Raw genomic sequence first — 26,742 nt, 5'->3', positions numbered from 1 at the left:
CTTCTCCCCACCCCTTAATCTCCAAGGAACACAAAGCATGAGCAAGCAGGTGTTGAGGGGTTTCGTTTCTCCTTCGCTATTCTCACACACACACACGAGCGCCGCGGCTGCGAGCAGATAGGGCCGAGCCTTCCCGCCCAGGAGCTTCTGCGCTTTCCTCCTCGGCGCGGCGAGAGAAGGGAGCTCCTGTCTGAGCTACCTGGGTGGCAGCAGCGGCAGCTCCCTCGCCTGCACTTCCTGCTCTGCCCGCAGTGCCTCCTGCAGCACCAGCGGGAGTTGAGGCGCCAGCGCCTCTAGCTCCTCTTTCTGGTGCCTGTGAGCTTGGCTCCCACACAGTCGCCGCCGCCGCAGCCCCGGTCGCTTCTCCTCCTCCTCAGCCAGTCACTCCCCGCCGCCGCTCCTACTGTGAAAGGAGGGCGGGGAGGGTTTGAAAGGCGCCCCGCCAGGAGGCGAAAGCCAAGACTACTTCCTCCTCGCCTTCGCTCCCACGGAGCGGGAGGGGTGACCCCTGACAGCCTACCTAAGGAGCAAGGAGGGCCTCGGAGCGGCGGGGGGCAAGGAAGGTAAGCGCCCCTCATTGTATACCCGCCACCCCTTGTCTGTCTTTCTGGGCTCCCCCCGTCCGTCCCCCCTCCCAGTTTCTCGGATTTGCCCTCTGAAGACTCGCCGCCCATTCATCCCCTTTCCTCCTCCCTCTCTCTCTCTCTCTCTCTCTCTCTCTCTCTCTCTCTGCGCCCTTTCGAGCGCTTGGCAGTCAGCCCTTCTGGCCACTTGCTCTCCAGGGAATGCTGTTAATTTTCCTTTGGATGAAGGAATCGAGGTTGGGCGAGTCCTTGGAGGACAAAGTGCTACTGAAAGGGGGGGGAGGAAAAATCTCTCTGGTTGCAGTTCTTCCCTGGGTCAGAATTAAGCATCCCCAGAAGTAAGACTGTTATTTAGGGTCTCCCCATTTCAGCCTTTTTTGCTTTAACCTATCTGCAGCTTTTCCTTCCAGCTTTGACCAAGACAGAAGTATTTTTTTTTTTTTTTGCAATAATGAGTGACAGGAAAAGTACCTTTTGCAGGTTTTTCTCCCAAATACTCTGCTTTGAAATCCATCCAAAGCAGGGAGGTTGAAGTCGATACTGAGCAACATGAGAGGGCTTAAGATAATTAGGCTCAGATATTGAATAAGTAAGCAGAAACTTAACTTGAGGGTGGGTTTTGACTGGTTGGAAGAAATGTAGGGTAACTTGTGATGGCTGGGAAATTAAATGTGCTTGTGCTCTGCTGTGGTTAATACAGAAGGAGATCAATGCTGATGATAATGCTCTGGAAGTAATGTGGAAACTGTCTTAATGTTGGTGAGCACTTGTTTAGGCTTGAAATATTTGCTGCCCATTAATCCAAAGTATGGTAATTCGAGTTTGAATAGACTGGTGAAAGCAATTTGACAAAAAGAAAAGAGAAAGATGTTATCTTAATTCAAAGATTTGCTTTGTTTGATGATCTGCATTGATTTTGTCTTGTTTTTGAGTGTCATGAAATTTATTATATGTCTTTGGGTTAATGAAGATATTAAAAATATTGTAGATTGCTAGTTGTTAAAAATGAGTGCTTCATCAAATAGATTTGTGATACATTTGATTTACATTCCCTGGAATCACATTTCCACTGTGAGCCAATATTCAATTTGGGGGTATCTGTTCTACACAAAAGTTGAACTTTTACCAACTGAATCATGTAATACTTTACCAATAGGAAAATTCAACTGTATTAATTTGCTTTATTTAAAAAAAAACTTGCAAATTTTTAACAATTTGGCACATGAACTAATATAATTAATTAGAATCTGTGTTTATACTGAACAAACTAAAAATCTGAAGGCAAAAACTTAAGAATAACCCTGGGAGAAAAACATGAGAAAAAAAATTGACACTACATATGTAATTGGAGTACAAATATTTTAAATATCTATTTCAATATTTCTATTTGGGTTTAAGCACTACCATAAAAGTTGGTAAAATGTACCAATTTGTATGCAGACCCAAACATTATTTAGAAGAATTACAATGTATATAAATCATTGTAGTGAAGTGTAATGCAGTTTATGGATTATTTTCATGATTAATTCTTGATGAGCACTGAAATCTAAAAGGAACTGATAACACAAAGCATTCTAATATGATTCATCAAGTTCTATTTGGAAATCACTCTCCCAGACTTTCAAAAGATTGGGTGGACTTACTATAAGAATCTTATATAGTATGGTTGATGTTCACTTGATCTTAAATATAGATATTTAAAGCTAGTTTCTCTGTCAGCAGAATAGATAACATTTCCAGTATACATTCATTCTTCTTGAACACATAATATAGCTAGTATATAATTTGTTCCTCTTGGACAAAATCCACAACTGTCAGTGAGGCATGGCACTGGTGACATAAAGAGTCTGATGAGCTCAACTCCTTTTGTTGGAGAGAGAAAATGTTTGGTCCCTTTAAAAAAAACGGGGGGGGGGGGGAATCTATGAAAAAAAAGACCGAAAAAAGGTTGGATTTTTAATATCACCTCCAAAAGCTTTTGATGAACAGCTGGAATCATCAATATGCACGCTGTCCTACCATCTTTACGTAGATGATCTGAAAGTATATGGAAAAATACCATCTGAAATAGAGTCGTTGCTCAAAGTTGTCTGTATGTTTACATCCAAGATATTGCAGTGGCATTTGGGTTGGACAAAAGGATCACATTTACCATCAACAGAGGTAAAATTATGAAAATTGAAGGAATGAAGATGCCATTTGAAAATAACTCAGGAGCCTGGATGAAGAATACCTGACCATCCCTCAAGATGAAAACATCTAGCAGTTCTTGATGTTACCTCTTTGCCTGCTAGAACTGCACAGAACTGCATCATGAGAGTGAAAAAGGTCTTCAAATTCAATGGACAAAATAGTATCAAGGCATCTATACCTGTGCAGTTCTAGCAGGCAAAGAGGTAACATCAAGATCTGGCAATGGCTAAGAGTAGGAAAGCTGAAGAAAGAGACAGAGAGGCTAATTCTGGCAGCAGAAGGCCAAGTGTTCAGAACAAATGCATATAAAGCCAGAATTGAGAAGACAGTAACAGACAGCAAATGCTATCTCTGCAAAGAAGTTGTAGAAACAGTGGACCACCTACTTACTGTAGCTGATGCAAGAAGATTGCACAGACTGATTTCAAACAACATCAGGACACAGTAGCAAGAATGGTGTATTGGCACATCTTCAAGAAATACCATTTTTCCTGCAAACAAGAACTAGCGGAACCATAAAATAGACAAAGTAATAGAAAATAAAGAAGCTAAAATGCTCTGGGACTTTAGAATTCTAACAGAGAGCATCTGCCACATAACACCCCAGACTTAAAACTGTGGATAAGAAAGGGGAAAAGGTATCTTTATAGTGGACACTGCAATACTTGTAGACAGCAGAAGAGAAGAGAAAGAATCAGAGAAAATTACAAAACATAAAGATCTGCAAATAGAATTAAAATGATTGTGGCAAAAGAAAGCAAAGGTAGTGCCAATATTAGCAATAGCAATAGTAGTTAGACTTATATACCTCTTCACAGTGGTTTAGAGTACTCTCTAAGTGGTTTACAGAATCAGCATATTGCCCCAACAATCTGGGTCCTCATTTTATCAACCTCGGAAGGATGGAAAGCTGAGTCAACCTTGAGCCTGGTGAGATTCGAACTGCCAAATTACAGGCAGCTGGCAGGCAGCAGAAGTAGCCTGCAGTACTGCATTCTAACCACTGCGCCACCTCAGCTCTTAATAGGTATCTTGAGCATAACATCTGGAGCACCACTGCCATTGACAAAATCATGATCAGCAAAAGGCAGCTTTGCTTGGAACAGCTTACATCCTGTGACAATGTAGGTTGTCCTTATTTAATAACCATTCATTTAGCAATTATTTGAAGTTATGCTGCTGAATGAAGGGAAGTTACAAACTTTTTAGCGACCCCGCAGTCACATGATAAAAACTTGGGTGGCCACACTTATAACTGCCGGGGGTCGCTGCAATTCTCACTGCCTATCTTTCCCTGGTATCAGCAGGGAAAACAGGCCTTGGCCGCAATGCTGGGCCTTGGCCTAAAATAGAGGCCTTGGGCCTTCAGCAGTCTCAGCCATTTCCACCACCCCAGGCTTCGACGCCAGCCTTAGCACCGCTGCTGCTACTCAGAAATGACATGTTGCACCATTCTTCAATGCACATGAGCCTGGCGAGCTGCACAATTGCTTCCTTCACTCAGTGCTTCCGAGGATCTGCTGTCAGGTGCTGCTCCCCTTCTGGCATTTTCTCCTGCTTTTGAGAGACCCATATGACTTATCTGATGCAGCTTCCTGTCACACCAGGCCTTCTTTCCTGAAATCATGAAAGCCTCCGGAAGCCTTTGAAGTGTTAGGCCATGTAGGCCTCTCAATAGGAGAAAAATGCCTGAAGCTCTGGATGAAACAAGCAATATGTGATTTCCTACAGTTTACTTTGGAGAATTGTTTATAAAAGTTGGTGACAAATGCTGGGCTGTTGTAGATCCAACTAAGAAATTGGACTGTAAAATCATATGTTTCGCCTTTTCCTGCTGTTACTGCATTTGAGATTGAATAAACTGAATTGTAAATGAAGCTCTTGAAATATATAGATTAAGATGCATATGTTCATGGTTATATCCCCAGTATGAAGGTTTTAAGAACATCTATATAATCCATGACCACTTGGGTCATTGTTTCAGAGATATTTCCTTACCAAATTCATCAATGCCTTCAACAGTGGCAGAGCTTCTAATGTACTGGAAAAGTTCTTAAGAGTCCAGGGAGATATTTGGAGATGTGAATATGTGATGCATCATTTCACTCAGTTGAAGGTTACAGACACAAGAGTTTTAGTAGCATATACATAAGTGTTCCTGTGATGAAAAAATGTGCTGACATGTTTGTGATAATGTCACAATGCAGATCCTTACCTGTACTTACTTTCTGATTCAAATATATAAATCATTGACTTTGCATTGTCTTATCATAGTTATCATAGCTGTATGTATCTATCTTTTGTGAAATACTCTAATGTTAACAAAAGTGTTAATGTTTTTAGACTTTTTAACTCTTACTCTTAATTTTTATGCTTGTCTTAATAATAATATTAATACTATAAATAATATTATCTTTATTGATACATTAGCGAAAAGAAGACAAAAATGGATTGTATATATAGAATATTTCATTTACAAATGCATTGGCTGTTATGTAGTTATAATTATACCAATAGAAGATAATATTCGTAGCTCAGAGTTGAACTTGATGCTCTATGAGGTTGATTGTTTTCTTGAAGAGGTTTTATTATTAAACTAGGTAACATCATCAGTGCTATAGGGAGTGGGGTTTGCTCTCATTTTATATACTAGTGGTTTGCCCTATCAGTGTTGGTGGGAGAGGTTTTGGTGGTTGCTTGATTGAGGTTGTTGTTTACGGTTAGCTTGTTGGTCTGAGTTGGTTTTTTGATTGGGATATTGTTTGCTTCTTGATTCTTGGTCTAGTGTTAATCATGGTGTTAATGTCTGTTCGACTGGGTGTTGATTGCTGGTGGGGAGGTATTTTGGTCTTTTTTGTTTCTTTTTTAGCTTTTTTATTGTCTCTTTTTAATGGTATATAGATGCTGCATCTCTCTATATATCTATTGATTAGTCCAAGTGCCAGGCTTCTAGAAATTCTCTTGGGTTTTTGGACTTGGTTTGGTCTAGGATGCTCACAGTTTCTCAATTGACACTATGGTTAAGTCTGTCCATGTGTTGTGAAAGGAGTTTTCATCATGTCTTTTGACTGCTATTGTTCATGGATGAACTCTGTTGGTCTTCTTCCTGTTTATCTTACATAATGACTGTTTTAGTTTTTACATTGCTTATTATACATCAGGGCTGTTAAACGTGTGGCTCGCGGACCAGATGTATCACATGGTGGCCAGGCCCACACCCAGTTTAGCAAAGGGAAAAAACGTCATGATATATGATGCCACTGTGACAATGCAAGTTTGACACCCTTGTTATAGATGATTCCAGTTTTTCTTCTGGGGCTGCTGGGTCTTTTGGTTTACTTAGGATGTTTTGGAGGGCTTTAGTCACTGTGTGTGCTATGGTGATGTCATGTCACTGTAGTAGTCAGTTGGTGGTTTTTGATGTACTGTATAGCAATATTATCCTTTTCACAGTTCGTGTTCATTATGTTATATTGACTTGAGTGGCCAGGCACTTTTTGATAAAGTTGTGTGGGTATCCATTTTGTTGGAAGATCTTGTATAGAAGATCTATTTCCTTTTTGCTGATGTCCAGGGTTTCTGCAGTGTGTTTGTGCTCATCTAAATAGTGTTCTTACACAGCTTCTCTTGTGAGAGGTTGGTTGTTACTTTGGTAGTGGAGCAGTTGATTGGTGTGGGTAGTTTTATGAAGACCTGTGTTTCTAATTTGCCATCACTGCTTCTGCTGATGAGGATATCCAGGAAGGATAATGTGTTATTCTTTCTTCTTACCTTGTGAATTTTTTTCCTTTGAAGATGTTGATGGTTTCGTGTGAGTTCTCTACTTAGTTCTTTTTTATTATGACAAAGATGTCATCTATGTACAGGATCCATACTTTGGGTTGTATGCATGGGAATGCTAATATAGATTTCAGGCACTGTATTGATAAGGATAAAGAGGCATCTTTCACATAAACATCTTTATAGAGCTACTGTATTATCAGGAAATAGCAAGACAGTTTGGTTAATTCCCAATTTACAAAATGATATTGTCAGTCTTGACAAAATTTCTTTTCTTTGGAAGAGAAAGAATGGAGATTCATGAGTGGGAGATAATTACATTTCAAGCATTGTATCTCATCTTGGAATAATAAACTCCTGATATCCATCCTGAGCACAAACTCCTGCAAATCACAGTGTAACTAAGCATCTTGCCTCCTTGACAAAAAGGATACAAAACATACATTCCTTTCTCACAAGAAAGATCTTAATCAACTTCAAAGGAATAGTCTAATCCCATTGAAGAAAGTGCTAACTAATTAGAAGACAAGAAGCAATGGCTGGAAACTAATCAAGGAGAGAAGCAACCTAGAATAAAGGAGAAATTTCCTGACAGTTAGAACGATTAATCAGTAGAACAACCTGCCTCCAGAATTGTGAATGATCCAACATTGGAAATTTTTAAGAAGAGATTGGACAACAATTTGTCTGAAATGGTATAGAGTTTCTTGCTTAAGCAGGGGATTGGACTAGGAGTCCTCCAAAGTCTTTTCCAAGTCTGTTATTCTGTTAATTTTTAAATAAATCATGCAGAATCTCATCCATTTCATACAGCAGGATGGCTTTTCTATTTTAAAGATCAACAGTTTTTCAAGCATCTCTCCAACTATGGTATTCCTTTCTTACATGACATTTGCAAGAAATGGACTCTAATATGGACTAATATGGACTTGGATATTTATCGCATCAACCGATGCAAAGCATTTCAAAGCAAGGCATGTGGGAACCTTAAAGATAGAATAGCACTTCTGACCATTACAGGGTTGGAACAAAATTATTATTCTTTCCACTCTTGGAACATTTGGAAGTAACTTTCTTGCCATGCTTCAAAGAGATGGAAATTATGTTTAATATTAATATTTCTGCTCTTGGCTTAGAATGCAGGTTCAGATCAGAGCCCTCGGCAAATTAATCAGTTAACATAGCCTTCTTCACAGAAGCCCATCCAGGACTCTGAGCTGTATTAGTTTCAGAAGAGTCTAAATGCTAGGATGGAGCTAGGAACGAGGCTCTTTTTGAGAAGCTTAGCGTAGCTCTGAGGAAGAAATATTAGAGACCCCTTTATTACCAAGCACTGCAAAGAATCTGATGTAACTTGGCTGGTCTCTGCATCAAATAATTTGCTCTGCTTTGGACTTGTGCATATTAAATAACTTGCTTGCCAGGAACTTTCTGGCTTGAATGTACCTTTGGAGGAATGGTAGAAAGCTCACTGTTGACTATTAACCGACTTCTAGTAATATGACTCACCACAACCATTTCCCATTCATCATTCAGTAAAACATTAGCCAGGCCAGTTGAATTGAAATATCCCCAAATAAAGAACTATTGTACTGGAGGAATGATAAGACTGAATCACACACCTGAGTCCCACTTAGGATATTGGAACAGCTGATGACACTGATGAAATCTGATCTGAGTGCATAGAAAAAAACATAAATAAGTTCATATAAGCCCTATGTTGATTATGTTGTTTGAACATGAATGCCTGAAAACAAAAAGGCAAGGAGCTATGGTGGTGCAGTGGTTAGAATGCAATATTGCAGGCTAATTCTGATGACTCCCAGGGGTTCAATCCTCACCGGCTCAAGGTTGACTCAGCTTTCCATCCCTTCGAGATCAGTAAAATGAGGACCCAGATTGTTGGGGGCAATAGGCTTACAATCGCTTAGAGAGGGCTTTAATTCACTGTGAAGTGGTATATAAATCTTATTGCTATTACTATTCAAGGGGCTGCTTAGATTATAAAATAGCAGATTATAATAGCACACCAAGTAGCCTTGCTTAATGTCAAACAATCATATGAATCTTATAGTGGAAGAACGTCAAAATCGCATAAAAACATGGCAGATGTTAATTCAATGTGTCAGTAATTGCCAAGTCTCATTTTTTTTTACATTTAACAGTTGTAATGTACCCTAAGACTAGGTCAAATAAATCCCTATGTTGGGGTAGGAGAACGTTATAGAACTGTATTATATGCAGATCCAGAGTATATGCTACATAGCCTTACAGTGCAACTAATGAAGTTTGAAGGATGGCTCCCAGTTTTGTTATTGGCAAGAGTAAATCTCATAATACCAAATCATACACAGAGCACACGGGGGAATTGATGCCATGAAGAATACTATCAAATTGGTAGAAATGAAATTTTTGAAAAATATTCTTGCTGCCCCAAGATGTGTAGCCAACACTGTTCTGTGAATTGTGGTGGGAATGCCTGTGATCAGTTATTGGCTACATGTTCAGTTCTTCCCCATCAGCCTATTTGCCTTGTATTATCAGAGGAGCATTCTCCGAGTTGAAAGAATGCTATAGTACTCAAACTGGGACCTTTTGGTTGGTTCCTTCTTAGCCTGGGTTATTATAAGGCCAGGCATGTACTCACTCAAAGGATATGGAATACCAGCGGGAGGATAATAGGATACCATATAACTGCAAAATCAGGATTTTAAGGGAACTTTGAGAGCCAACCAAATATTTTTCATTTCCCACATCCCCTAGGTTGAGAAAGGACTTGAGAAAAATCCTTGGGGTTGAGAAAAACTGCCAAAGAAGCCAACAGTAAGCCCAACCAAAGAATCACTAAGACCAGCCCCACCAACACTGATAGGGCAAGCGCCTAGAATATAAATTGAGAACAAACAACACTCCTTACTAGCACTGATGATGTTACCTAGTTTGAGTAGTGAAACGTCTGCAAGAAAACAGGCAAGCTCAGAGAGTACACAGAATCCCTCAGAAGGACTTGGTTTGCCCACAACACAGTGCATAATTACCAGCTTTTCTTCTGGGCAGATAATCCAAAATCGTCTAATCCAAATGAATTTGTGATTTGGAGAAATTGAAAACCTTCTCCCTGTACTGCTGCATTGCAATTTATACAATGGAATCCTTTTATTTCATCTTTTCTGTGACAGTATTCTGGATAAACAGATATTTATTACAGAAAGCTCCACTTTCTGACTCTGATATTTGGATTACAATATTATGATTAAATTCTATGTTGCTGCAGTTAAAATGAATCATAAAACATTGAATCCTGATAATTATACTTTCATATGTTTCTGTGTTCTTTCCTATGGAGATATATAGATATATATGTACATCCATGCATTTTTTAAACTCATCAAGCCTTAAACTACTTCTGAGCAGATACTGTTACTGGCAAGTTTTTTCATTGCTTGGAAATTTTGATTAATCAGCAAATGTAAATATAAATATTTCTCTTTTTAAACCAACAGAAATCTGTAACTTTAAGATGGTCGGGCTAGGAAACAGTCGTCGTGGGATCAAATCACCACCTCTTCTAGTAGCAGCACTTGTGGCTTGTATAATTGTTCTGGGATTTAATTACTGGATAGCAAGTTCCCGTAGTGTTGATTTGCAGGTATTGCTCTTTTGTTGGTTTTTCACAATGAGTGAATCAATGTATACTTTATTTTATAATGTTGGTTTTTATCTCAAGATTACAATGAACTTTAGAGTAATTATATCTGACAAACATTTGGAACATTTGGCAAATAAGCAAATAAGGAAGCATATGGCAAATAAGCAAATAAGGAAGAAGAAAAGTACCTCGTCAAAAATTGCATCCTGTTCAACTAGGAAATAATGTAATTTTGTACCAGGGTGTTAGCAGTGTGATGCTCTTGAGCATTGTGGTATAAAAAATGTCACTAGATAGCATTCACTGAGTTCCACCATTTTTTCCAAATCTTATGAGACAATCAAATCTAAAAATATCTCTGTGTTAACAATGTTTCATGAGAGTTTCACCATTTACAGTTCATTTTTCAAATATCTTGGGCACCTATAACATTGCACAATGCTGGCTGCTGCCTGAAAAAAAAAACAATTGGCCATGACTTTAGGCTAATTTTATATGATTGAAAAGACCATTTTCAATCTATTCTGTCTCCATATTACATGTGATCCATATATGCAAACAGGTCAGCAGCTTTCTTATTTTAACTCAGTACGTGGAATTAATTGTAAGCTTCTTGGTTCTACTATCTAATATGGTTTTGGCTACCCCAATCCTTATCCCATTTTGCCTCTTAGAGTGCACAGATCCACCTGTGTACAGTGGCAGTATCTCTTTGGAGCTCTTTATCCTCCTGAAGCATCATTATATCAATATCTTTTTCACAGATGTTGCAGTAGATCACATTTCATAGTAATGGAGAGCGTCTCCCATTCTGTATTCCCAATGCTAACTATAAACATTCAGACAGATATAAATAGCATATGAACTGCAGAAAAAAAGTCATTGCATTGTGGCTGGAGTATATGACCCATGTACGTGGTTCATTTTAAACAGTATGGTAAATGTATAACTGTATTACAATACAATTGTGCAATTATTCTTAGCTGTAAGACGTGTGTATATGTACATAGAAAGTCCTGTTTCCACGGAAAAGCTTATTAATCACTCTTTTGAAATAAGAGGAAATAGAGGCCAACTGAATTTTTTCCCCTACAAATAGCTTCACCTTGCCCCAAATCAAAGATGAAAGTTGGGAAAATATTGCAGAGCTGGTTTTGCAGCTTTTAAGACACTCCTTTGCTAGATTAGATAACTCTATAGAAAATGCAGCGAGTCTATTAATGCAACAACAACAACAAAAAAAAGAGACTTCTCCAGATTGGCCCTTTACCTTCTCTCCATCAGTTTCTGCTAGTAGCAGTTAAGTTCTGTCCTCTGAGCCAAGTAATGTATTTCCTCTCAATTACTATCCTGAGGATCCAAAACTACAAAGAATATTTTTCTCACCATCCTTCCTCTGTCCACATTTTCAAATTCTGTGATTCCCATTCAGCCAGTGAATTAAAGAATTCATAAGCATTTCATAGTAATCTATGTGTGCATATAGAGAAATAAATCCAATTTTGGATTTGTTTTGAAGATACAGTGAGGAAAAACAAATTCTAATTTTGCGTATATACTGGAGAGACTTACCGGTAATCTGGTCAGTGACTGTGATAAAGATATATACTGTATATGTATATATGGAGGTTTTTTCCCCCAACTCCTTTCCTCCTAGAATCGTTTAATGGAACTAGAAGGTAGAATGCGCAGAGCAGCTGCAGAAAGAGGTGCTGTAGAAATGAAAAAGAACGAATTCCAAGGAGAACTGAAGAAACAGAGGGAACAGATTGACAAAATCCAGTCTATGAATGATTTCCAAATAGAAAATATCAACAAAATACACAGAGGTGAAAAGGTAGAAGTTTTTTGCTTCTCATTTTTGGGACTTTATATAAATGTTCTATTAATATTGTCTGTTCTTTCATAAAGGAAAAGGCTTTGTTGATAAAAATTAACCTACAGTTTCTAGGGATAACTACTGCAGAAGTTATGAAAATAGTGTGGGAATTCAGAATTCTAACATGAAATCTGTTTTTCATGTTGCAGAGAATGTGAATCTGTTATCCATGTTGAATTTATCAACCAATTAGATTAATAACTTCAAAAATAACTTATTTAACTATTTGCCCTCTTCCTCCTTGTTATTTACATTTATAAGGTCTACTCCATTGCAAACAAAGGAAAACTAGAATACTTTAAAAAACAGTAATTCACCATTCTTATAATCATTTCCACTCCATTAAAACTCCCAACAGTTCATAGAATTTATATCAAAACAATAAAACCAAATACTTAATGAAAGGAATTGCAAAGGGATAGAGCTGTGATGGTGAATCTATGGCAAACGTGCCAGAGGTGGCACACAGAGCCCTCTCTGTGGGCACGTGCGCCATCGCTAGTTGCTCTTTTGGTTTTTGGTGTGCGCATGTACGCCGGCCAACTGGTCTTTGCCTGCGCTGGAGTGCTGGAAACCAAAGACCAGGTGCGCCAGTCATTTGGTCTTTGGGTTGCCGACTCTTCGGCGCGCACACGCTTGTGCACACACACGTTCTGGTTTGGGCACTCGGTGCCAAAAAGATTTGCCATCACTGGGATATAGCCACTACCAAAGAGCATTAATTCACATAGAGAAATGCATAGCATCATCAAACTCTGGATGCACTTCCTGGGAAGTTGATTCTATCAGAAGGAAATGATCCTGAATTAATCTTGGCATTAAGCTATGAGGGGTTTTATAGGTAATAATCAGCACTTTGAATTGTACATGGAAGCCTATCAGCAACCAGTGCTGTGCGACAAAACTGTTATTGAATGGTTAGGAATTGCTGTATTTTGCATCAGTTGCAGCTTCCAGATAGCCTTCAAGGGCAACTTTTGCAAAATGCGGTATGGAAAATTCTAGTAGTCACTCAAGATCAGGATAGAACATGCATTTTGGTCACCTAGAGCTTTTGCTTGAGGAAGGTCTACAACTGATGGCCCAGCCAAGGTTGTGCAGAGTCTCCCTAGCCACGATCTTGACCCACAGAGCATTCTTCTCATTTCCTTGAAATCAACAAAACATTGCTGCTGCTTCTACCATAATTTCAATCAAACTAACTTTAAATACAGAATATATCAAATAAACATATTCTTTCAAAAACCAGGTGGCTTTGAATTATGGCTACTGGCAAATCTGCCTTATCTTTAACACAGGCTGGAATGCTTATGTAATTTTCAGTTTTCAGATAGGGCTTATGAATTTTTCACAAGTCTCTCTCCTATAGGTTAAGCTAGAATCTGCTTTTTAAAATAAAAATATAAAATTACCAACATGCTGTTTTTCTATTTGAAGCCCTCTTCTGAATTTGCATAGAAATCCAATACAGCTCACAATTAATTAATGCTTACTGTGACATAAGGCCCTTACAAACACATGTGTGTTACTTGAAGAAAGTTTATCCATTCCTAAATTAGTTGTGTAGACAATTTTACACAGATTTTACCCAGAACATTTCCAGGAAGAAGTCCTGTACCATCTGCTTACCAGCTAGGCCAAGAGTTGCAGAAAGCTATTGACAGATTTGCTTTATAAGATAACTAAACACTAGTTGTAATAACAGTAAAGTTTTTCTTTTTTACACAAATAAAGATTTATTAAAAACTTAGGCCATAATAAAAAGCAGACCATGGAATACATATTTTGAATTTTATTATTTTTCACCTTGCCTGAGTTAAATTTATTCAGGTTGTAAGGTCCCAAAATGTACTTAAGTCACCAGAATGCCAAAGAGAGAGAGACTCAAGACCAGGCTTGTAAAAAGAAGCAGATTTTATTTATGGCCAAAAACAAAATACTGGATGGGACTATGTCCAGAACATACAGATTCAATGCATGTGAGTGTAAGATCCCAAAATGTACTTGAGTCACCAGAATGCCAAAAAGAGACTCAAGACCAGGCTTGTAAAAAGAAGCAGATTTTATTTATGGCCAAAAACAAAATACTGGTGGGACTATATCCAGAACATACAGATACAATGCATGTGAGGAGATAGCCACACCTTGGGGAAGATATGGTGTCCTTTTTATACAGTGGTGGGGTTCAAATAATTTAACAACCAGTTCTCTGCCCTAATGATTTCTTCCAACAACCAGTTCACCAAACTGCTCAGAAAGTTAACAACCGGTTCTCCCGAAGTGACGCGAACTGGCTGAATCCCACCACTGTTTTTATACCCTCAGAGACATCAGTTTAGTACCCAATTCTGGCCCCCTGGCCCATCCCTTCCTTTGGCAGTGCAGCAAGGAAGGAGGGTAGGTGGGTGCTTAGCAACCCCGCTTCTTGAGATATTCACCAGGTACGGAGTGATACAGAAAAACATAACATAGAAGTGAGATCACTGGCAAATGATCTCAAATGGAGAAACAAATGGCAGAGGCAGTTCTAATTCTTAGCAAAGCAATTCTTACAGAAGCAAAACAGCAAGTCAAACCAATTCTACTGACTCTACTATTATGTCCCACTAATTCTCACTGTTCTATTATTATTATGTCCCTTCAAGGTCTAATAATGTTGAGTTTGTGTCACATCTTATTTGTGATATAATCTTCAGAGCTGGCAATTGTAAATGAATAATGTGGAGAATGTGTAGTTGAATAATGTAATTAGAAATAAAATTGATTCAGGATATTTTACAGTGTGGAAGAAAAAATATTGGTGGAATTAATTGTAATTAGTTGTTATTTGAGGTGCATTGAGAATCAAATGATGAGCAAATAGTTTTGATTTTCTTCAAAATGAAAGCAAGGTTTTGGTAATATTCCAATACAGACTTCTGAAGTACATACCCAGACTATAATCTCTGCTCTTGTTAATCAATTTCAGTTGCAAAAAGAAACAAATGCCACTTTCCAAGGATTAGTTAACATTTATATTATAATAGGAGAATGTAGAAAGTAAATGTTGAAGACTTGAGATGAAATCTAGACTTAGTTACAGGCAGAGGAAACTATTTTAAAATAGTTCTATTAAATTAACCATGTGACTTGTCACACTGACTCATGTACTCTAAATATGATTTAAGGCTGGATCCAATTGATTATTTTTCAACCATGAAACTTCCCCTTTTTCTTTATCATAGGAAATATTATTAAATAACATCACACTAAATGGTCAACTGATCCAGAATCTTCAAGGTAAATCTCAGTAAAGTATCATCATTGCAATTTTTATTCTGTATTTACTGATTTCATGCAAATTGTATAATTCATGTCATTTACATGTGTCTTGTCACCATGGCTCCCTGTGAAAAGCATGTGGAACAATGTACAGGTAAACAGTTATGTCCAGAAAAATAAAATATCAAGCTACTAAACCATACTGATACAAGGACTTGAGTCATAAATTATTACAATATTAGAAGCTTAAATCATGAACAAAAACTGGAAGTAATTGGAAATATTGAGTCTTTACTGGTTTTCAGAATAGAAGCAGATAATATTATTTATTTAAAGGCCTCTCCAGAAGTAATGCTGGGGATTATTGTTCATATTTTTTTTAAATGCATATGAAGGATACTATTCCAAAATCCATTTTTCTTATGTAAAAATAAAAAGGAAGGAAGGAGGGAGATAAAAACTAATTGAGGAGAAAGTTGGAAGATAATCATGCAATTGTACTTTTAAGACTGCAGTCTGAAACATATGGAAAAAAGTGGACTTTTCTTTTAGATAAATAGGATTATTCAGCATAGGTCTGGGAGACTGAACAAAATAGGCTTTACTTAGTCTAATTATTATGGACCATTCTCTTATTAATGGGAAAAAAATCTTTGCTCTTTCATACCTTGTCTTTTTTTTTTCTTTTTATTGAAAATAAAAAACAACGTTGCTGCAGAAAATTTGAAAAAATTGCAGAGGGAATGTGAAAAGCTTCAATTGGATGTCAACAGATTTCAGAACAATCAGACTAACCTCCAGAGAAAATTTTCATTTGACATGTAAGTTTGCATTCGTTGTTTTTATATGCAAAATGAGTACAAATCAAAATTTGATTAAGCCTGAATATGAATAATATTTCTATACTGAAATTGATAGATTAGATTTTTAAATCCTATACATATCTGGAAGCAGGGGTGAAATCTACTTACCTTCCCTACCGGTTTGGAAGTGCATGCACTGTGCGTGCATTATGTGTGCGCGCAGACCCTCTGCACATGCCCAAACCCTTCTGCGCATGCACAGAGGGTAAAAAACAGGTTACTTCCTGGTTAAAACCAGGAAGTAACGACAACCGGGCAGGTGGATGGAGCCTTGCGCTGCTGTCGCTACCCGTTCTCCAAACCACCAGTCGCTATCGTTACCGGTTCAGCTGAAATGGTCCGAACCAGTAGCATTTCACCCCTGTCTGGAAGCAAGTTCTATTGAAGTCAATGGAGTTTCAGAAGTAAGCAATACTTGCACTATGGATCACTACATCTAAATGTGTTACTTAACTGATTCATGAATTCTGGTATTTGAAGTAAAACACTTTATGTAGCTATGTATCAAACAGGCAAGAAATATATGTGATTTGCAGTTAAAATAAAAGTTATATTTGGTTGATCTTAATTATATTCATACCATTAGGTGAGTACAAAAGAAGGAAGAGAAAAGTCAAAGACGAACTGGGAAAAAAATTCCTCTTCTCATGGAAACTAGGCTTCATGTAGTTCCTCAGCTATCTAAATTAGCCGAAAGGGGCCTCAGTAAATCTTTCGTTTCTGATCTTTCCAAGGCTGCAATAATAGGAAAGTTGTTGTCAGGACAAGCAACAGATCAACACATGTAGAGTTCAAGGTGTCTACTTTATTATGTTCTGCCTATTATACAGGAATCTCTCCATACTGTCAGCTTTTGCCTGGAAACAGATAAATAAGGCTCTACGGAGCTTGGGGTGGGGAGAGTTGTCAGTCCTGGATCTTTTGCGGCTGTGCCAGGATTTGAGGTTAATTCCACATTTGAGGCCTCTTCTCTGCCTGGCTGGGTCAACTGTCCCAACATTGACAAGAAGCCTTTAAACTACAATAAATGATTGGCAGACTATGTTCAGATTATTTCTTTATGATATTTAGCTTCCTTTGATGAATTCAAGGCAGTATTGTATGCACTGTTCCCTCCCACTCTCCCACTGACAATTTTATTGTCACAACAACACTAACGTAGATAGCACTGAATCTCAGAGGATATTGACTGGCCAAAAGTCACTCAATAAGCTTCTTGGCTGGGTAGTAATTTGAGTCTCTCCATTTCTTATCAAACAGTAACCATAACAACATGTTGGTTAGTGGATTATAGATTATGAATATTGTTTGCTTTATATTCTGTTCTTTGCTTCAAGGTCTAAGTGTCTAAATAAGATGGAGGAACTGAAGGAACAATGTGAAGAAAAGCTAAAAGCATCACCAGAAGATAGCAAGATACAGCAAGAAAAGAAAAAAGAACCTACTACAAATATATCAGAGAAAAACCAAGTAAGATTGTAATGCTTTTTGTGGATGATTTATAGTTTTATACAATGATTTCATTATTCAGAACAATATAATAGGATCAAACCCAATAAATCTGAACCTCCCTGGCAAGACGGTGTGGCTCTGGGTTATTTGGTCCATGGATAATTGCCATCTTTGTTCTTGGATGGAGTCATACTGCCCATACATACCTGGTGTGTAATCTTGGGATGCTCCTAGACTCATGACTCCTGTTCAAGGAAAAGGTGGCAGTTGTGGCCAGGAGGGACTTTGTACAATTGTAGATTGTAGGTCAGTTATGGCCTTTCAGGGCAAGGTGTGTTATGGATTGCTTCTCTTAAGGAGGCCTATCTTGTGGGACCAAGAAGAAGGGCTTCTCTGTAGTGGATCCCTTCTTGAGAACCACCGTCTCTGCTGAAATAAGATTGACCCCTGCTTTGATACGCTTTGGAAAGATCCTGAAAACATGGTTTTGCCAGGAACCTGGGGACCCCCATCGGTTTGATTGCTGGGGGGGGCGCTTATTGGGTTTTCTATTGGGGTTTTATTTCTGTAAACTGTTCAGAGTCACTGTGAGTCGGTTGGGTAATCATGTAAACTTTCTATCCTGTTTCCCCCAAAATAAGACATCCCCTGATAATAAGCTCAATCGGGCTTTTGAGCGCATGGCAATAAGGCCAAGCGCTTATTTCAGGGTTCAAAAAAATATAAGACAGGGTCTTATTTTCGGGGAAACATGGTAAATAAATAAATAAAAGGCCACACTGCTTAGATCTGCCTATATACATCACCATCCTGGGTTTTGGGGAAGATGTATATGAAGGCCAACATTAGGCAAAGAACTGGCAGTTGTGACTTCACATTGTTGTGAACAGATTGTAATACATATCCCCCAATGAAGTGGTTGTAGAGTTTGCATGCTTTGACAAAGAACTATGTCAGATTCAACCAAAGTGTAGGGTAAGGTCCCATCAGAGTAAGTAGCCAAACAAAGTATCTTTCCCATAAACAGTATGGTGAGTTGTAACTTATAGAAACCTGTACTGGATCAATCATTGTCCAGGTCAAAAAGGTGAGGTGCTAGATATTGGAGTTCCTGGACATCTGGTAACAAGTGGTTATAGGACTCGAGATTTTTGGCTGGGCGACAAGAATCAGCAATTGCAGGACTATTGGAAGAAAAGTTGCTTACCCATCACAACTTTAAAAAAACTGAAAGCAAAGAATGATTTGAATTACAAACCAGATGTAATGAGAAAAGGATATCTTGAAAAGAGAGCACCAATTGTAGAAAGAACAATATCCAAAATCAGAAAGAACACAAGCTAGCAAATCAATGTTGATTTATAATGCAAAATAAAATATGTACAAAAGTAAAAGTAAAAGAACTACAAAAGTCAATCCAGGGTGAAGAAATTGAAATCTTGCAAGAAGTAGCTCAGACAGCAGAGGTGAACCAGGGAGAGTCTGGAGTAAGAAAACTATGAATAACTGGGTATCCTTTAAGCTGACAACACTAAGCACACTGAAGTCAAGAAGATTAGAAAAGAATACACCACGAGAATGAAGAAGATCTTAAATTCAGTGGCAGAAGTACTATCAAGGCAATTAATATCTGGGCAATTCCTGTCATTAGAAAAACAACTGGAATAGTGAACTGGACTCAAGCAAAACTAAAAACACTGGACAGGAAGACTAAAAGACCAATGACAATGAATCATACCCTTCAGTTAAAATAAAACAATCAAGTATAAATTTAAAATTACATAGAAGCAGCCATTCTGGGAAGAAGGGGAAATTCACAAAAAAGATTGACTTAGCTGCAGAAATGGGCCTGGATCAGGATATTAGGAAAGAGACAAATTTTGAATGCTTTTTTAAGGATGATAGATTGAGATTATACACAACTAAGGGGAATGTTATTCCAGAAAGCAGGCACCATAAGAGTGAAGGTATGCCAAGGTATGTGTCAGATATTATTGGACAATTGGAGATAGATATTCCCATACAGGTGAAACTCGAAAAATTAGAATATCGTACTGAGTACATATGCATGCTTATACTTTTCAGAGGTCCGATATTGTTCTATGTACAATCCTTGTTTTATTGATTTCATGTAATATTCTAATTTTCTGAGGTTGTGAATTTGGGGTTTTCATGAGCTGTAAGCCATAATCATCAAAATTATGAAAAATCAAGGCTTGAACTATCTCGCTTTGCATATAATGAGTCTATCTCATATATTAGTTTCACCTTTTAAGTTGCATTACTGAAATAAATGAACTTTTGTGCGATATTCTAATTTTTCGAGTTTCACCTGTATATCCAGGCTCTATTAGATAGATAGATAACAACCAGCACCTGGAATTGCACCCAGAAACCAGTACAGCTTGTAACTTGAGGTGTACCTGCTGTGTTCTAGATATGCTGTTCTAAAATATCGATATAATTGTCCTTAGGGAAAAAATTATTGAAAACATTAGGGGTTTCTACATGCACACTTCCAGCATTTACGTACTTTTCTAACATTTGAAATTTCCTTAATTTTTAACATATTGATTTCCCTTTTCTTATGATTATGGTTACCCAAGAATTCTGCATATCTACAGTTTGGATTTGTAGTTTTGTGATGAGGTATGCTCTTAAATATATTCTAAATATATATTCACACAATTGTTTAGGTAAGCTGAACTAGGTATTAACCCAGCACTATATTCTGCTAAAGAATTCTACATCCACTTTCCCAACCTTATGTCCTTCGGGTGTATTAAACTATACCTCCCAGGAAGGCTAATCAGAAAAAAATATATAGTTCAGAAATTCTGTGGGATAAAATTGTGGGGACAGACTACTCTGCAATGCTTTTCAGTATAAAACAAAACAAACAGAAAAAATATTTTATTTTCTTTTTTTAAAAGGCCAATATACAGATGCAGAATTTTGGAGAGACAGAGATTGATCATCATGATCTGACAAACCAGGAAAGTGAACTTCAAAAAAAAAATACGCCTAATGAGTTTGTGAAATTAGTTTCAAGGCCAATATCTGTACTAAACAAAGAAGAATTGAATCAGCATAGAGTAAATGGTAAAAATACAGCAATTCACAATGGTATCATTTTGTTTTTGTCATTAAGATTTCATGTGGAATGTGGAATTGAAGTATGAGTCAGGAGGCTTGTATTAAGTCCTATAATCTATTTTGCTTCAATAATGGTGAATCATTATCAAATCATAACTGCTTAAAACTGAATAGTTCATAAATTTTGTTTTACTGCCATGGTCTGTTTTCCATACAGGCAGTTAAATAAGTCATTTAAATATTTAATATGAATGTGAATATGAATGCCATCTCCAGGACACTTTGAAACATTTTCAGTCTGTAGAATTTATTTCTGGAACATGCCAAATTGCTCCCAGAAGAATATGAGCTGGAGAATATAGAGGTCTCTTGTTCCACTCGGTTGCTGAATTTTGCATACTGCTCATATGTGTATATGCACTACTAGAGGTCATATTTCAAAGAAGGGTGAATGCAAGAGGATTGCTTCCCTTTCAATTCACAGTCTAAGTAGTTCAGGAAAAACCCTTCATCAACTTCTGGATAAACGACATATTTCTTCTGGCAACTTTCAAATATAAAACTTCTTCCAGATAAGATTCCCCAATAGAGTTCTATATCTTAATTTCCACATGATTTGGGAGAGGGAGAATTTTCAAGGTCAATCTTGAAATAATCAACCAAGTAGAAAACAATATCCTGTTCAAGGAATTATGAAGAAGAAAACTTCACCCTCACCAACGCTGGCAGGGTGGAAGGTAGTCCTTGACTTTCAACTGATCCCTCATTGACTATTTGAAGTTACAAAGGACTTCCCAAAAGTTACTTATGACCCAGTCCTGAAGTTATGTCCACTGTAGCATCATGTGGTTGTTTGCTGTTATGATCAAGTCAGAGACACTGCAGTGTGCTCCTTTGCCTATTTCCCCCCCTTCCTGGTCTGCCAGGTCAGTCGACCACTTACTCACTTTCACCCCATCCCAAAGCAATGATAATGCAAAATCCTCACTTCTACCCAGTGGTGGGAACAACTGGTTCGCTGAACTATGTAAAAAATTAACAAGAAGTTCGGCTGAATTGGTGCGAACTGGCTGAATCCCACCACTGCTCCTCCCCCATCCCTTCACCAATTGCTCATCTTTCAAAAATCTCCATAGCTCAGGAGATCCGGAAGTGAAGGATAGACTGTTCTGTTGCTAGGCCGCATGGCACAATCCCACAATGGCCTCTTTTCTGAACAAAAAATATTGCTGGCAAATTCTCAGTTTTCCTCTCCTTACTAGTCTTCAGTCTGCAAGGCTAACGCTGGCAGAGGTATGGGTAGTGATATGGAGAAAAAAAATCCTTGTGATTTTTTCTCACTAAAATTAGCTTTAGAGCCACCAAGCTAATGCCGGTCCCCCAGAGTCTCCCCCACCCAAGGCTACCCCACTTAATGACTTATGTGTTTAGTGAACAAATGCATTGCGGAGAACTGGGATGAAGTAGTCATTCAATGAGTGCAGTTCACTTAGTGGCCCTCCCAAATGCTGACTCTAATGGGCAGGCTCCATTATGGTTGTAACTGTTGTGTGTGTGGGGACGGGGACAGATCAGTAACCTGAGGACTACCTGTATATAAACAAGGAGCAAACCCCACAGTCACTAGCACTGATAGCGTTATCTAGTCAGGCAATGAAATGTCTGCAAGCAAGCATGCAATCTCAGCAGACATCAAGGACTCCCCAGTTCAGCCCTGAGCTACATATATGTATCTTTTATATTAAAACCTTATGTAGAAACCTGTAGTGATCTCCAATCTTGGAGCTGCGTATTGAACAATTTGCCTCATTAGTTTTTTTTTTTTTTTTTTTTTTAAGTTTAAAGCTTCCAAATTAACTCCCAAGAACTGGAAGAATTTTAGATTTTCTTGCTCTGAATATCCCATTCTGTAATGGGATAGGAAAAAACATTCATATTAAAATTTGAATTATTTAAATCAGCTCTAAAAACGTTTCTTCTGTTTATGTAAGGAACCAGTGACGTTCCTAATGAAGAGTCCAGGAAAGAGGAGGTTTTTCTCAATCAAGGCCACCTACAAATACCTTCTATTTCTAGTAGAGATCATAAAGCACTTTCTCCTGAACCGGAACCAGAGCTGAGTCACCACGAGCAAATTAGAAATGTCCTTGGAGAAGCTTCAGTAGAAATTCAGACTAACAAATTCTCAGAACTCATAGGCCACCAAAATGTCAAAGCAGCAAACGAAGTTGAAGAAATTGAACGAGAGGATCTCTTAAATGATGACTTGCAGCAGGACGACCAGGAAACTAATAAAAATGGTTAGTATAAGATTGCTCTTTCTGTATCAGGGTTGCAGTATTTGAGGAAGTGGAATAATTGACTTAAAGTTTATAGAATTATGTTGTTATAGATGGCACTCAATGTAAATTGTGTAATTTGATTTGTTACATGATCCGAAGAGAAACCAGAGTGCATGGTTTCATTCTGCTTGATCAAACTGTTGTATATTTGATTCTGGCTTAAGTGTGATGTAAATCGCATTTGGCAAGCCATAGTTAAGCACAATATGGAAATCTAAACATGATTTATGATTTCATGATGAATATGATTAATTACATTATTAGTGCATTTCTTTCCCTTAGTATGTATTGTGCAGTAAAACATGTCTTTGCAATATAATCAGAAGACATCTTTTCAATTTGCATGAAGTTATTGTTTGACTTGTTTTCACAGGTGAACTTGAAATCAAAAGAGTGGGCCAGGATAATAAAGGGACCGATTACAACTTAGATACAAATGAGGCAGAATCCGAAACAGATAAGCAGGCTGCTCTCATTGGCCAGCAAAATAGCTTCAATGGTAATTTTTTGTAATTTCCATGTTCTGGCACACAAAGTTTGTATTATAATTTGTTTCACTTTTAATTGCAAATCTTGTCTGGAAGAAAGGCTTTACAAATGAACGTTTTCCACAATGGGGAATGTGAATGATGGTCCCCAAATAAGAGTAATATGAGTAAAATAAAGATAATGACTTAATTACTCCAATTTACTTATTTTTCCTTCTTTTTTAGTTCGAAATCTTGGAAGATCCCAAAATGGAAAATTGCTTATTTAAGCTCAAGGGAGCTCAACAGCAGAAATTGTGAACAGCAATTCTAGTCTTCGACACTTGCAAAACTATTTAGGCAAGTCCACTCAAAACTTTTACAAAAATCAGGGGATGTAAACCAGATCTGATTCCTCTCCCATCAGGAAGATTATCTGCAGACTTAATAAGCTGGTTTTACATCTATGAACTACTAGACTATTCCAGTGTTGCAGAGCGGAAATAAGTCCCTGAAAATATATGAAATCAACCTGTTACTCAGCTACCAGGTAGTTTCCTTTTTGAATCATAACAGTATCTACCACCTTAGATACAAATTGTCTTGCTCTAAAAATTGAGAATATTGCAGACTGCAGCTTGAGAGATACTGTTTATCCTGCTTCTGTTCAGATCTCTTCCAATATCATTATTCTCAGTTTATAAACCAAACTTAGAAAGTCAGTTTTTATACTTTTTTTCTACAGAAGCTTCCTTCAGAAAGAAAATATCCTAAGGAACTTATTAAACTCTTTTAAGTGCTTTGCTTTGAAGGACCTGTCTAGTACAGTGGGATATGATATCAAGTAAATGTGCATAAAAGTGAGTTACATATCTTCATCTTTTTTATTCAGACACTTTTCTTTTTTGAATTGTAGGAATGATTTAAGTATTAACCAAATGCAGGGGATTTCCTGCATTTATGTAAAACAGGCCTTACACATTCCGGAATTCTAATATACTAGAATAGCCAGCTATGTACCTTAATTTGTACATGAAAAAAATGAACCCCAAATGTTTTGCTGCTTCATACCATCTCTTATTTTGGTGTAAATAAAAGAACTGCAATATCATTTAGGGCATGATGTCGATTTGCTGTCAACACTGATTATAGCACTTTAGCCCTGTTGAAGAGAACTAGAATAGAGTAAGTGCAATACGATTATTTTGTACGACAAAGAGAAGATTTACATATTACTATAGTATTTTGTTAAATGCAAATATTTGATTTATTTTGATTAAGTTCTTGATTATAAAATAAGTGGGTTCTCAAGAATCTTATAATTTGGTTGTGAGGTTACTATCAATAAAATACTCCACTCATTGGGAACAGTGTCCTGTAATGTGTGTTTTGTTTCTTAGTCTTTAATTACACTTGTTAATCTGTCAAAAATGTTAATTTTCACTGGCATAAACTTAATGTTACTTTTTTATAGATCTACTTGCATAGGTTAAGATGCTCTCACTAAAAGCAATCCTTGATATCAATAAAGGAGAATATTTGTAGCTCAAGGTTGAAATCCTTGAGGTCCTTGGTGCTCTTTGAGCTTGGTTATTTTTTGCAGATGTTTCATTATCCAAACTAACTCAGTTACCCAAACTAAGTAACATCATCAGTGCTAGGTAATCCTTGGGTTATGACCATTCATTCAACGACCAAAGTTTTCATGGCTGCTGGTTCTCAAAAGTGTGGTGGTCATAGCATCTCCAAGGCAATATGATTGCAATTTGGGCCTTTGGCAACTGGTTCACAATTATGATGGCTGCAGCGCACCATGGTCACATGATTATCAGTTGTGACTTTCTCTAACAACTTCCAACAGGTAAAATCAATGGGAAAGCTAGCAGGTCATAAATTGCTCCCGCTGCTTTTTCACCTACCAGCATTCCATAGCACCAATTTGTGGCACCTGCTCTTGGCATCCATCCACCCATAGGTCATGCCCACCAGCCTGCCCATGTCATGTTCATGTGAGGTACTTGTTTAATGACCTGCATGGTCCTGGAATTACAATGGCAACTGAATTGCTGGGCTTGCTAAGTGATATGGTCATGTGATGTTGCGCTGTATAACCTCATTGCTTAGTGATGGAAGTTCCAGTCGCAATTGCTGTTGTAACCTAAGGATTACCTGCAGCTCAAAAGTGTGAACAAATCCTCCCCTCTAAAAATGCATTTGCTTCAAGTTAGATACTGCAATTAGTTGACTCGTTAGAAAGGAATCCCAAAGTGGGAATGAAGCACCTTTTGATTTTATGACAATAGTCTTTTGGAGTAGGAGCCTAACAGCACGACACATCTTACCTTGAAAATCTTTGCCCACTCTTCCTTACAAAAGCACTCTAAATCTGTCAAATTGTGAGGCCATATCCTGTGCATAGCCCTGTTCAGGTCATCCTACAGATTTTTAACTGGATTTAAGTTCGGGCTTTGGCTGGGACATTCCAAAACTTAGATCATCTTCTGGTGAAGCCATTCTTTTGTTGATTTGGTGGTATGCTTGTTGTGTCCTATTGAAAGATGAAATTCCTCTTCATTTTCAGTATTTTAGTAGTCTGAAGGTTTTGTGCCAAAATTGACTCATATTTGGAACTGTTCATAATTCTCTCCATCTTGTCTCTAACCCTAGTTCAAGCAACCCGAAAACATAACACGGCCACCATGCTTCACTTTGAATATGGTGTACTTTTAATGATGCAATGCTTCAGCGACATACTTTTTGGAATTAAAGCCCAAAAGTTCAACCTTGGTCTCATCAGACCATAACACATGCTTTGGTGAGACCTGATGTAGTTTTTTGCAAAATGTAGCTGGGCTTGGATGTGTATGGTATTTTTTTTTTTTTTTAGAAAAAGGCTTTCATCTTCCCACTCTTCCCAGACATATGAAGGAGATTGTTGTCGCATGTTGTACATAACCAGTACTTGTGAGAACTTCCTACAGCCCTTTAATGTTGCCTCTTGGCAGGTTCTCGGCTCAGTTATCTTGTTTTTTCATTGATTTTGGAGGGACATCCAATTCTTGGTAACATCACTGTTGTGCCATATTTTCTACCCTTCTGTTGACTGATACCTTCCAACAATGAATTCACTTTGGTGCTTTATAAGCTCTTTGCAGATCATAGCTTTTGCTGTAAAT

General features: G+C 37.7%; 1 protein-coding gene across 1 annotated transcript; it reads left to right on the top strand.

The window, feature by feature from the left end:
* Positions 1 to 431: 431 nt before the first annotated feature.
* Positions 432 to 24,934, top strand: GOLM1 (golgi membrane protein 1). The gene is made up of 10 exons (XM_070935634.1): positions 432 to 563; positions 10,061 to 10,206; positions 11,864 to 12,043; positions 15,310 to 15,364; positions 16,065 to 16,167; positions 17,547 to 17,679; positions 20,595 to 20,763; positions 22,749 to 23,057; positions 23,473 to 23,598; positions 23,813 to 24,934. The coding sequence occupies exons 2-10, from the start codon at positions 10,078 to 10,080 to the stop codon at positions 23,854 to 23,856; spliced, it is 1,248 nt and encodes a 415-aa protein (XP_070791735.1). The 5' UTR covers positions 432 to 563; positions 10,061 to 10,077; the 3' UTR covers positions 23,857 to 24,934.
* The last annotated feature ends 1,808 nt before the right edge of the window (positions 24,935 to 26,742 follow it).

The sequence above is a fragment of the Pituophis catenifer genome, unplaced genomic scaffold, assembly GCF_029215685.1.
Source record: "Pituophis catenifer annectens isolate HBS135680 unplaced genomic scaffold, rPitCat1.0.hap2 SCAF_2, whole genome shotgun sequence".
Lineage (NCBI taxonomy): Eukaryota > Metazoa > Chordata > Lepidosauria > Squamata > Colubridae > Pituophis > Pituophis catenifer.
This window is presented reverse-complemented; position numbering and strand designations above follow the sequence as displayed.